This window comes from Amphiprion ocellaris, chromosome 10 (assembly GCF_022539595.1).
Source record: "Amphiprion ocellaris isolate individual 3 ecotype Okinawa chromosome 10, ASM2253959v1, whole genome shotgun sequence".
NCBI lineage: Eukaryota > Metazoa > Chordata > Actinopteri > Pomacentridae > Amphiprion > Amphiprion ocellaris.
In genome coordinates this window covers 11,592,091-11,604,298 of record NC_072775.1, presented here as the reverse complement: position 1 = coordinate 11,604,298, position 12,208 = coordinate 11,592,091, and the positions used below count along the sequence as shown (strand labels likewise).

At 39.9% G+C, this 12,208-nt stretch overlaps 1 protein-coding gene across 2 annotated transcripts in view; it reads right to left on the bottom strand.

Moving 5' to 3' along the window:
* Positions 1–8,526, bottom strand: part of pkn2a (protein kinase N2a) — a 28,043-nt gene extending 19,517 nt beyond the window's left edge. Inside the window, exons 1-3 of one of the 2 annotated variants that reach the window (XM_035948328.2) lie at positions 8,236–8,526; positions 1,769–1,933; positions 862–997 (exon numbers count right to left, since the gene is read on the bottom strand). In XM_035948328.2, the coding sequence (XP_035804221.2) occupies positions 862–997; positions 1,769–1,933; positions 8,236–8,256 (322 nt within the window). In that variant the 5' untranslated portion in view covers positions 8,257–8,526. Of the gene's footprint in view, positions 1–861; positions 998–1,768; positions 1,934–3,237; positions 3,441–8,235 lie in introns of those variants that run through there. The other variant, XM_023270572.3, reaches the window with a different exon arrangement.
* Positions 8,527–12,208: the final 3,682 nt, after the last annotated feature.

The window sequence follows — 12,208 nt, the reverse complement described above, 5'->3', positions numbered from 1 at the left end:
ACTGTGTCGCCAATGTAATCCTATTTATTATTGTTCCAATTACGGCTGAAACGACAGTATAGTTCCATCATTGCCTAACTTGTTGATTACCTGATTAATTACTTCATACAAAAAACACAAGAAAACAGTAAAAAAAAAAAATAAAAAAAAAAAAAGCATGAAAAAGATAAAACTTCAATTTCAGGTATTTTTGCATGAAACACTTATTTAATTTTAATTATTTATCTGTTAATAATTGACATTTGTTTGTCTGTTGATCACCTTATCCAATAACTGACGGGTCTTTTAATTTTTACTGCCAATATGTAACAAACTAGGAGTCGAACACGGATTTTATATTCAGCATTTTATCAATTATTGTATTACTGTAATTTTTATTTGCATGATTCCTGATAAAACAAGTTAACTTAAAAATGGCCTTCATTGGTTTTTTGCAGCCATTTCTCTCCATCTGTAGTCTCTAGGTGGCTGGATAGAAATAGCCGATCAACACTGAAAAATAAATACCAAAATGCTCTCTTTAAATCAGAAATAAAGTCTTTTAAAAAAAAATGAATCTGTGTTGGAGTTTCTGTTTTTCTAAATTTTGGCAAAATAATTTCCATTTTTGATGCAATATATATCGCTTGTCCAGCTCCTTGATTATCATTGCTCAGTATCAGCCCTGAAGAAACCGTATCAGTCAACCCCTACATCAAGAGCTACACCACCACAGCCAAATGCAGACAGAAGAGCTGAGGTACAGGGACAGAGCTACAACAGTGGTACATTTGGTACAGTACAGGATCAACTCATGTCAACTCTTTTCTACTTTATTCATCTTTAAAACATCTGGTGGAGATGTAGCGTTTCTGCAGTCACCTAGCAGTTCTTCAGGGTCTTTGACCACAATGTGGGCGTTGAGTTCCTGCAGCTCCTGGTGGAGCTCCTCAACCTTTTTGTTGGATTTTTTCAGCATGTTGTCCACATAAGCCAGGCTCTTCTTGTCTGTGGTGACCTGAGGGAAAGAAATTTTGACAATTAAGATTTCAAGGGAAACTCCACACTTTGTAATTGTAACACTGAGTTCATTAGTGATGAGGAGGACTGCACAGTCAATGACAACATCTCTGCAATGTCTTTGTGATCGAAACAGGCAGGCTGGAACTTATTTTGCTGACGGTGGCAGGCTACAGCTCTACGGCCTGCGGCTAACGTTATCTGGCGCACTGTAACATCTTTGTAAATGAAGGTAAACTTTAACACTCTGCGGTAACTGATACACGTCTCTCCAGAAGAGACACAACCTGGAAAAACTGAACAAGAATCAAAGCAATCTCCACAAATACGGACTTTAGCTGCTTTCACGCTGGCCAAAACAGTGCTAACATTCAGCAGGTAAGTTAGGAGGCAGCCACAGATTAGCCTGAAAGAGAGTCTGGAAAACAATAACAAGTAATCTGAGTCTTAGTGGGCCACGAAAGTGATAGAACAGAGAAACATTAACAAACCAGAGAAGAACAGCAGGCTGAACTGTAGGAGATATACTGTTCCTAATCAAGAGAGCATTGTACACTAAATTGTGATCACTCCTACAGCTATTGTAAAAATCCAGTTATTGTAATCATTATTAATGAAGAAGCCTAGGTATGAATAGTAAATAAAAATTTTTGGTTGATCCCTAACCTTGACCTTTGGTGTTCATCATCCTTGTTCTCCTTTTAAAGTAACTCAGCTGTATGGAAATGCAATACTAAATTGCTTGAGTAAATAAAATCTGTGGTGTTACCTTGCGCAGGTTCTCTGCACCTTCTTTGATTTTTAGCTCCTTGCGGATCTCCCGGCGGATCTGCTCCTTGATCTCATCCAGCTTCTGTTGGACCATGGTGTCAGACAGGTCCAGGTTGTGTCCCAGACCGAGTTGCTCCGCCACCATTTGGCCCCTGGCATCCCCCTGGAGGAGAATACAAGAGGAGGAGGAAAAAGAGATGATAAGGGAAAGATGTGGAATGTAATTCAAGAGGAGGTCAGCAAGGGAGGAGAAGGAAGAGGAAAATGGGATGGTAGAGAAAAAGGAGGAGAGTGCAGACAGAGGTCAGTGACTTACTGAACAAATTGACTGTGCATGATGGCATTTTTGCTGAAGCTATTGCCTCATAACATGCATGTAGTTCTATTTTGGCATGTGACCCAGCTCAGGACAGAAGGAATCCCAGCAGCCACTGAATGAAGTCTGTGTGATCTGATCCTGGTCACTTTCACAATTAACACTTCAAATGAAAACATCTGCATAAGCCACACAGACTTCACTGCACTGAAAATATCAAACAAGAGATTTTAGAAATCAGCACTGGCTGCGTAACCTGACAATTCTGGCATCACTCCGGCATAACTCCGGCATAGTGGTGTGTTTTGAACTTGAGCTAGCCTTTGTACGTGCTGTTTTCACTGCTGCTGTCAGTTGCCATTGACCTGCATCCTTAAAACCATCACCTTAACTAAAGAGAGATTAGAAGTCACTTCCTGAAAAGGTCAGCTTAAAAGGTCATCATGAATACATGGCAAAGTTCCACTAGCTGATTAAAGAATTTGTCTGTTGCGATCTAAGGCCTGTGAATAATCACAGTAAATTCCATTTCACTATGTGGTTCATCAATGTAAATGTTTTGTTGAAAATATCTCCTCATTTTAAAGTTATAGTTGTAAACATGATCTTATAAATGTGATCAGTGTGTACAGTGATGAAATACCAACATTTCATCTCTACCTAGTAGCCACCAATGCTCAAACAAGCCAAACTCCCCCCAAAAATAAAGCCTGCCTTCACTGTGCCATAAATCATTTCTCTGTCAGTTATGCATAAGCAGTGTAATACATTTTTGGAAAAACCATCAGCGTAAAACACAGCTACTCAAATCACTCTGGGTATTAAAACAAACCTAACATGTAAAATGTAAAGTAGAACCGCTTTCCAAAAGAAACTGTGCCAAGCTCTTCCAAGTATAGAAAATTAAACTTGTTCCATTCATAAAAACAAGCCATAATGACATGAAAACCAGCATCACCACACTGACTACCACTAGATTTGTCTTACTGCACAAATCATGACTTTAGTATGAAAGAAAGCCTTTAAAATACATTCAGGTATTTGGGTTTGGTCAGTTTTAGTTTAGAGTGCTACCACTATCACAACTCACGGAAGAGCAGATGCTGAAAAATAGACCGAGTCAACAAGATAAACTGTTCTTTCTGCCTTACCACAATTTCATCGATTTCGCCCAATTCCATCTCTAGATCGGTTGAACAAACCAGTCCGCGCATGATCCGCTGACCAGCTACACTGTCATCACATGAACTCCAGTGAAGTTCCTTCAGTTGTAGAAGTCAGGGTATCCTCTGCCACAGAGGTTCGGCTACACCATAACCAGCAGACGCTCCATCTAAAGCCACAATCATTCACTCCACCAGTGATCCGATTTTCTCCAGCTCTCTCATTTTGCACTTTCTTTCTCACACAGACCAGTGACATCAACAGGGAAGATAAACCGTCTGAGCAGCGACAGCCAAATCCCTCTTAGCTTCTCACTCTGTGAGGTCAGAGCAGCCCAGAATGGGACCTAATCTCACTCCAGGGAGAAGACTGTGTCTAAAATTAACTCAAGTTAAAAACATAATGCTGGCTGGCCATTGTGGCCTTCCCCCCTGAAAAGCAACTTGTGTGGCACAAAAGAAGCTCTGAAGCTACACCCCAACAGTAACGTGATTTAAAACTCAGTAAAGAGCAGTGTTAATTTTGTCAATGAAAATTATAAAGAAAAACATTCATTAACAACAAACTAAAACAATAAGTGAGAGGATGATTTTCTAAATGAACTGATCTTTAATGGACAAAACAGCTAGTTGTAGTGATGCTAATGTAAGTGAGCAGGACTGCCATAGAGAGAGAATGGTTCTGTTCAAACAGCCAGGGTTTGGAAATGACAACGTCACTGGATTTACTAAGGAGCCCGTCTGTTACGTCACTGCACAGCAGAGGGACATGGACACTGAGACTTTTCCACTAACCTCGCCATAGACCAGAATAACACCTGTAACCAGGGAAACCGTACACAAAGATGGTGACAGCTGTTGCATCAAAAAGTTTAGATGGAATAAATATTAAAAATGCAAACGTGAGACTAAACAGTCACTGACAAAAAAGTTAGGATTTTGTTGACAAAAGTAACAAAAAACTGACTAAAATAATGCAATTTTTCATCAAAAGACTGAAACTACATTAATATCAGGTGCCAAATATGATACTGGTTTAAACAATGGGTTTCAAATGTCAGTGCAGATAAACTACTAGTAAAGATTTTTAAAAACAAGAGCTCTTCAGGACTTAATGCCACAAGATCAGCACTATGTTGGCTATCTTTCCCTTCATATTTAGAAGCTATTGTTACTGCGACTATAAAACCTTGCTCAATTGATCATGACACAAGTTGCATCAGGATTTAAGTGACTAACCAAGCAGTTACCTGGAGGAAACTCTGAAATCATGCACTTTACTGAAGGCTGAAAGATTTATGTTGGGAAAATACATCAAGTTTGGTCAGATAAGGGAATTCCACGGGCTCAGTCACCCCCTCCCACAGCCCTCGTGAAACCATCGTACTTTCCTCTATAGGTGCTCGCTTCAGAGGAAACTATAGTTTGCACATATCCTGGTCCGGTGCCTCCTTCATGACTCATAGGTAAAATGGAGGTCACAACTCATGAGGTGAAGAGTGGGGAGGGAGGGTTGGTGTCTCGTCTTCTGCTCACTGGCCTGCAAAACTTGTTTGCACTGTAGCTGTGTGGATTGAAGATAGCATGAGGACACCCAAACAGGCCTATTTTACTGCGCAACAATGCAAGGAAATCCATGAAAGGCCAATCAGATAAGGTGGAAATTAATCAGCTCGGACACCCGCGAGGTCTGCATTTTAATTTGAGATCAAACAAAAGGAGTACGTTGAAAGAAAGACAACAGGCTCTTTCGCAGGATTGGCTTCACCTCTTGTTTCTCTGTCACTGCAATACTTCCTTGAGTTGCTCTTTTACCTGTACGGCTCTTATCATTTCTCGCTGCTTGAATGTACTGCCTAGTCAGGGGAATGACGCCATACCGGGAACTCAAGACTTATTAGGTTCAAAGACGAGTGAAGCAGGAACTGTAAGCAAATGTTTCCACTCGTACAATGCATGCAGTTTATGATGGATGGAGGGAACTTGTTCTTGTCAGTGTGGCTCTGCTAGCTGCTCTGTGAAATGTTCAAGGCTCACAACTAAAGAAAGGACTGTATATAAAACTTTGTAGTCACTAATTTTGGGGCCAAAAGAGCTGCTTAATTCACTAAATGTAAAAAAATAATGACAGGTTTAAAGCTATATGACCTGCAGGCAACTATTTAGGACTTCATTTTATTTATACATTTAAATTAAAAACTGATAATAATCTTCATTGGGTAAAGCAACTGTCATCTACAAATGTTGACATTGTTGAAAAGGTCTCTCGGTGGCTCGCACATGAAAGTAAACTGTGAGGTAAAAGCAAACATTAGGTCTGAATCTCAAGTGTAAGCAGGTTAAGTTGGTCTTTAAGCTTGAAAAGCTCCAAGTCCAACAACAAGAGCCCCATTCAGACAATAGGACAATGGAAAAGTTGAGGCCACTATCCAGGCTCACGCGTAAAAAAGCCAAGCCCTTGCCATTTTTGTGCACGGCCTATCTCAGCCTACAACCTGACACCCGGCCTATCTTACCCCACAGCTGGCCGCAGCCTGGTGCTCTGCTGAGGCCAGAAATAGCAGCACAAGCTAATAAACATAGATCCTGCAAGCGCAACCTTCACACGAGCCTCATATCCCACAGCAAGTCAAAGTGTAGGTAACGTGTTGCACTTCAAATCGGTGTTAAAGGTCATTTGTGAGCTGCTCCAACAGTAGATATCCACACAACTGACGCTGCAATGTCACAGAGGAGAGTGAGTTTAAACTACTCTGCAGCACCTGTTGCTCTCTTCAGTTAATCTGGTTCCACTCCAGACCTTCAGTGGTAGATGTTTAGGTTGAGCTTACAGGATATGTCCAAGAAAAATAATCGACACTCAACCTTTAATAGTAAGGACGGGCATTATCAGAGGTCTTGAGGTGTCTTTTTGTTGTTTCACAAATAGCAACAAACATTTAAGTAACACACTGCAATTACATCTAATGCTGGCTGGTGTTTCTATCATCATCAACACAAAATCATAACTGTACAAATACTGTGTCGGGTTTCACTCCAGGTTGTTTTGGCAAAGCCTGGATGGTAAACTGACACACCAGTCTGAATGGATGACCACATATTGAGTCAGCTAATGATCTTAAATCTTAAAATAAGATTAGTCTACACATGCTGCATCAGAAACTTATCTAAGTTGTGGATATTTATTGCATACAACCCTATATAATACTAGATATATAAAGAATAAACATGGCTTCCTGAACCTGTACAGGGATATGTGATAATTCTGTTTTTGTAAGTAATAGAGCCGATACAGATACATAGATTAAATAGAATAAACCTTTATTGATCCCGCAGCAAGGAAATTTTCGATGTTACAGCAGTGAATACAAGAAATAGTGCAAGAAAAAGAAAAAGAGCAGCACACAATGCACACGGTGCACAGATATAATAATTTTCTCCTTCTAGAAGAAATGTTACTGGTGCCCAATATTGTTATCAGTGTAAGTGTTGTTCAATATAGGCCAATATGAAACCTTGTTTTTGCAAAATCTAATATAGAAGAACAAGCTTGGGGTCATTTAGAAATGTGTCATAAAATAGATTGTCCAGCAAAGCAGATTCGACTCCATTTTACTCACAGTACGTCTGCAGCACATGTAGCAGAGTACATACAGCTGAGCAGACGGTGGTGCGTAGTCAAGCTTTGTCTCCATGGCAAATTGGTCACTAGATTGTGACATACATTACTTAATAAGGAAGGACCCCATTAGTTTTTCATTTTCTAACTCCTAAAATCCAGTCTGGGTTGGGCCCTAATGATGAATCAACCTACAGTTAAATTGTATTATGCTACGACTGATCGTATGGTTGTTTCATATATTGTGTAAAAATAAAATTTTTGGGGGGGTTGCACAATGTTGAGCATGTTCATTCGGCATGGTCACCTTGATAAGAAACTGATGAAGCATTAGAACAACCAATGTTGCGGAGTAAATGTTAACGTTACGGGTAAATACATCTGGCAGAGCTACAGCATTGCTGACTTGACAACCATCAACACTCTTTGCCTCAGTTTCGGTCTGAAGCAGGAAAATTACTGAAGAGATCTAATACTTCTCACAAGTGCTGTAAGCAATCCTCCTCCAGTATTCCCTAATAACATGAATAATACTGTGTAAGCAATCACACTGCTCTCCACACGAGTTTTGGAGAGTTTTGCTAAATCGGTGCTTGGCTGCACTTGATCAAATAATGACCTGTATCGAGAGGCTGTTCCAAAAATCAACAATATTTCAATGAGAAGGATGTACTTCAGGCCTTACATCACTCAACTGAAACCACATCAGTCAATGAGTCATAACTTATTCATACTGAATAATGAGTCGTGTAGTTGAGGAATGCCGACTTTCACTGAGGCTTTTCTTTTTTTAAATACAAATAAAGTGCATTTTTATGTTAGTTCAGACTAGCATACATAGATTTATCGACTGCAGTGTTATACTGTTAGTGACAAGTTCAACAAGTGTGTTGGAAAATGACTTAACGTCAAACAAGCCGCTTTCTCCCTACAAAATAAGACCCATTTTTCACTTTATTAACTTTAGTAGCGTGAATACAGGGCGGACAGCGTTTCCAAAACTTAACGTTAGCTTACAGACATGTACGTTAACGTTCAACTACTAGTATTTAACGTAAACTGCAACAACTCTAACCTTTAAACTTCTACTTTAACGGTCGTAACTGTAATAAACGCCGCAGTTTCTGCACAAAACCGCCGGTTATAAAGTTGTGGATAAGTTAGTTTGGATAATTGTTTCCCAGGCCTCAATCCATGGATAATTCCCAGACAGCCCTTTGGGATCCAACAGAGGCCCTGGACTTTTAATACAGCCACACGGCCTCACAGAGACCCGACTTTAATGAATTTAAACTGTTTGCTAACTTTTAACCGCACCTCCGAAGCAACTTTGCGCACTTTTCGCAAAAGTTGTCAACTTTTCCTACCTGCACGGAATCGGCGGCCATCTTGGTTTTCGCCTTTGAATCAAATCCTACGGGGAGAGAGGAGGGCTGGCGGCGGTGGGGCTCCAAAAACAAGCCTCGTTTTAGGTTTCCCTCTCTGGCGACAAAAAGGACCGACTTATCCCGACCAAACCATCGGTCATCTCGGGTCCACGGAGCTTCCCATGTCGACTTCACACTTGTTTTGCGCGGTCACGCCGTCCTGGCGGAGGGTGGACTGGAGCTCATAAATAAAAAGGCTGGAGCATAAATCTGTCCCAGAGCAGTTGGAGAAAGAGGCGGTGGTTTAGATGAAGGGTCCGCCCAGAGGAGCTGCCGCTGCTCTGTGCGGACAGCAACACACGTGATTCTAAAGTGCACACAGTTAATAACCTGAAATCATCCAAAGGTAAACACAAACAAGGAGGACATCTGTCTCAGGACGGTTATGCCACGAGGCTAACTTTAAGTTTAATTAGCTGGACGATGACAGCTCATTTATTAAAAACACGTATAGTTCTTTCATCATATTTCACTAAATGTTACAATAAGTGAAAAAAGCTATAAATGCATAAAAGTAGACTAGTTAAATATCAGCAAAAATAGTTAAGAAAAAACTCTATTATCTGGATTGTCTGTGTTTTGCTGAATTTCAAACTAGTACAGTTATAGGAAAAAAAACACTCAAAGCACATCAGAATTATGGATTTTTACAAATTAGTTCATTTACATTTTGACATTGATATATCACTGATTGTTTAATATCTGTTTATTTATGTTTTTTATTTTCTATTTTGTTTGTAAATATATACATAAATAACTGGGAGTAGGGTATTGAGTGACTGATGGTCAAGATGGAGAAGGGGTAGGAGTAAATAAGCTTATGTTTCGTCCTACTCCTTTTCGAAAATGTTGGGTTATTCTTTCTTGCTTTGCTTTGTTTGTTTGTTTTGTTGATATTTTGAATATTTTGATTTGGTTTTGTGGCTTTTTTTTATTTTACTCACATGTCCGAAATAAAAACATTCATTCATTCATACAAAATTTGGCCGTAAAATGAAACTATTTACTGTTCTTAAATCTGCAAAAAGTATTATTTTCCAGATTTCTTACAGCATCTTTTATGTCACCAAATACCGTGATATCTTTATGGATTTCATGTCCCTGCATCTTCCTCAGTGTTGGCACACATTCTCCCAAAATACTAGAATCTGTGTAAAATATGTGGTAGTGATGGTCCACACTGTCTCCAGCACAGTTGTAGATGTTAGTTTTTTTTACTTTTAATACAGGGAGTAACAAAAATTAATCAAATTTTTCTACAAAATTCTGTCCATTTCTTTAAACTTGTTGATGAATGTTGCATTGCCCACGCAGAATCCTACTCTGATAGTTTAAATCTTTTTCACATTTTGCTTTAATGTGTCTGAAATCATTGCATTTCTGTGTGTGAAGAGCCCCAGTACAATTTAAATGGAGTTTTAGTATTCATCTGTTCGCCAGCTTCAATCAGAATATTTATCTCTGTGTTGTCCTCCTTCAGATATTTTTATTTTACTTTTTATTACGCTCTTGAATTTTCCCTTCTGATTTAATGAAAAGTCTCATCTTTGAGCACATATCTAAAAAATACCAAAGTCAACTAATGATATTTTCTGATCCATATGTAGCTGCAGGTCACAATATTAACAAAAAAAAGACATTACAATATTGTGATACAGTAAAATTTCTGCAATCATTAAAAATAAAATAAAAATAGGCTACCTAAATATTAGCAAACAGCTCTCAAAATGACCGATTCAAAGTGAGACATATTGTTTTAAAATGTAAAATAGCAACATTTTTTGTTCGTTGCTAAGTGAGTTTTTTCAGAATACTGATAGTTCACCTCATCACAAACCGCAAACTTTCACTTGTTTTTGTTACAGCTGGGTAGTTTCTTTATCAAATATTTCATATCATGGCTGTAAAACTCATGTAGCGGAGCAGAAGTACCTCAAAACTGTACTTGCATGTAGATCCTTGGTAGAAAATGTCCTCAACTGATCAGCAATCTATCGGAGAGTATGAATCATAAGCGCCATGCAGACACTGTCCAAACCCGCTGACAGCCAGAGCTGCAAAGCAAACACAAGCTGGCATTAGGAAGAAGAGTCAGAGTTTACTTTTCAGTTGACAAGTCAGATCGATGAGGAGGAGCTGCGACGAAGAAACCACAGGACAAACACTCAGGCCTTCTCCTCTGGGGTCAGTGCTTGACATGTCACACCTCGGTGAGAAGACTTACTGCAGCATTACATAAGCCACAGGGACTCAGTCGTCACAGCCATACGTCTCACAGACTGGCCTTTCTCTGTGTCTCACATATTTCTTGGCGCAGACAACAACGCTGGTTTTGTCAGCCGTAAACTGAGCATTGTCCACATAATAAAAATGACAGAGGCCTTGTTGGGTAGACTTATGAATTGTGTGTTCCTGTTTAAATCTCCAAAAAGGTCCACTCTTTTTGTGTGTCTCCACGGCGACGTTCTCCAAAGGACAGGTGCTTTAGACAAGAGCGTGACTGTTTAGGGATCAATAAAGTTTGTGTGGATCAGTGGTGTGTACCTGCAATATCAACAACTTTCACTGCAAAGGTTCAGTGTTTGGTGTGCAGGAAATAATGGGGGTGATTTTATGTGGCACTGTTTCTTTACTTGCTGTTTATGTTTATTGATATGTGCCACTATCAGACACTTGGCGTCATTCCGCCCTTGATATTCCAGCTTTACAGTCGATGGTCATTTTTTCAAGCAATGACCAATTTCAGATTGGATGATATTTCTCTTTCATTTAAAAGAAAAAGGTAATGGGTTCCATAATTTATTTTGCAAAAAATGCAAATTATATATTGGAATTCACAGCTTTTGTGCTGTCCGATTTCTTCAATGTCAAGTTTGCTCTTAAAACTTAACAATAGAATATATATTTTTATATATTATTTCAGCATTAATTGTTCAAAATAATCATTAAAACATGATAAAGCTGTTTTTAAATCTATTTAAAATATTAATATACATGAAAATATTCACTTACTGTCTGTCCGAGAAATCATTGTCAACTTATTGTGGGGATGATAATCAGGTGTGCCTCGCCACAGCTGCCTGGAGTTCTGTGGATGACAATGATTATGAATGAACGGCAGCTGTGAAGGACAGCTCCACCCGGCGAGAGAGAGGGAGAGAGAAGGAGGAGAAGGAGAGAGGGAAGGAGGAGAGGGAGAGAGAAGGAGGAGAGGGAAGGAGGAGAGGGAGAGAGAAGGAGGAGAGGGAAGGAGGAGAGGGAGAGAGAAGGAGGAGAGGGAAGGAGGAGAGGGAGAGAGAAGGAGGAGAGGGAGAGAGAAGGAGGAGAGGGAGAGAGGGAAGGAGGAGAGGGAGAGAGAAAGAGGAGAGGGAGAGAGGGAAGGAGGAGAGGGAGAGGGAAGGAGGAGAGGGAGAGAGGGAAGGAGGAGAGGGAGAGAGAAGGAGGAGAGGGAGAGAGGGAAGGAGGAGAGGGAGAGGGAAGGAGGAGAGGGAGAGAGGGAAGGAGGAGAGGGAGAGAGAAGGAGGAGAGGGAGAGAGGGAAAGGGAGAGAGGGAAAGGAGGTCAGGTGGGGGCAGAGGAGGGGGTCCTGACCATAAAGGCCTGACTGGCACAGTCTCCTCTGAATAGTTGATGTAGAGATGTGTCTGCTACTAGAACTCTGTGTGGCATTTATCTAAACCTTGACAAGACACACGTGTGAAATGAAAACCATTTCAAGTGACTACCTCATGTAGCTCATGAGAGTAGGCCAAGAGTGTGTAAAGCAGTAATCAAAGGGTGGCTATTTTGAGGAATCTAAAATATAAAACATATTTAGAGTTATTTCACAATTGTTTGTTTGCTACATAATTTCACGTGTTCATTCATAGTTTTGATGTCTTCAGTATGTATCTACAATGTAGAAAGTAGCAAAA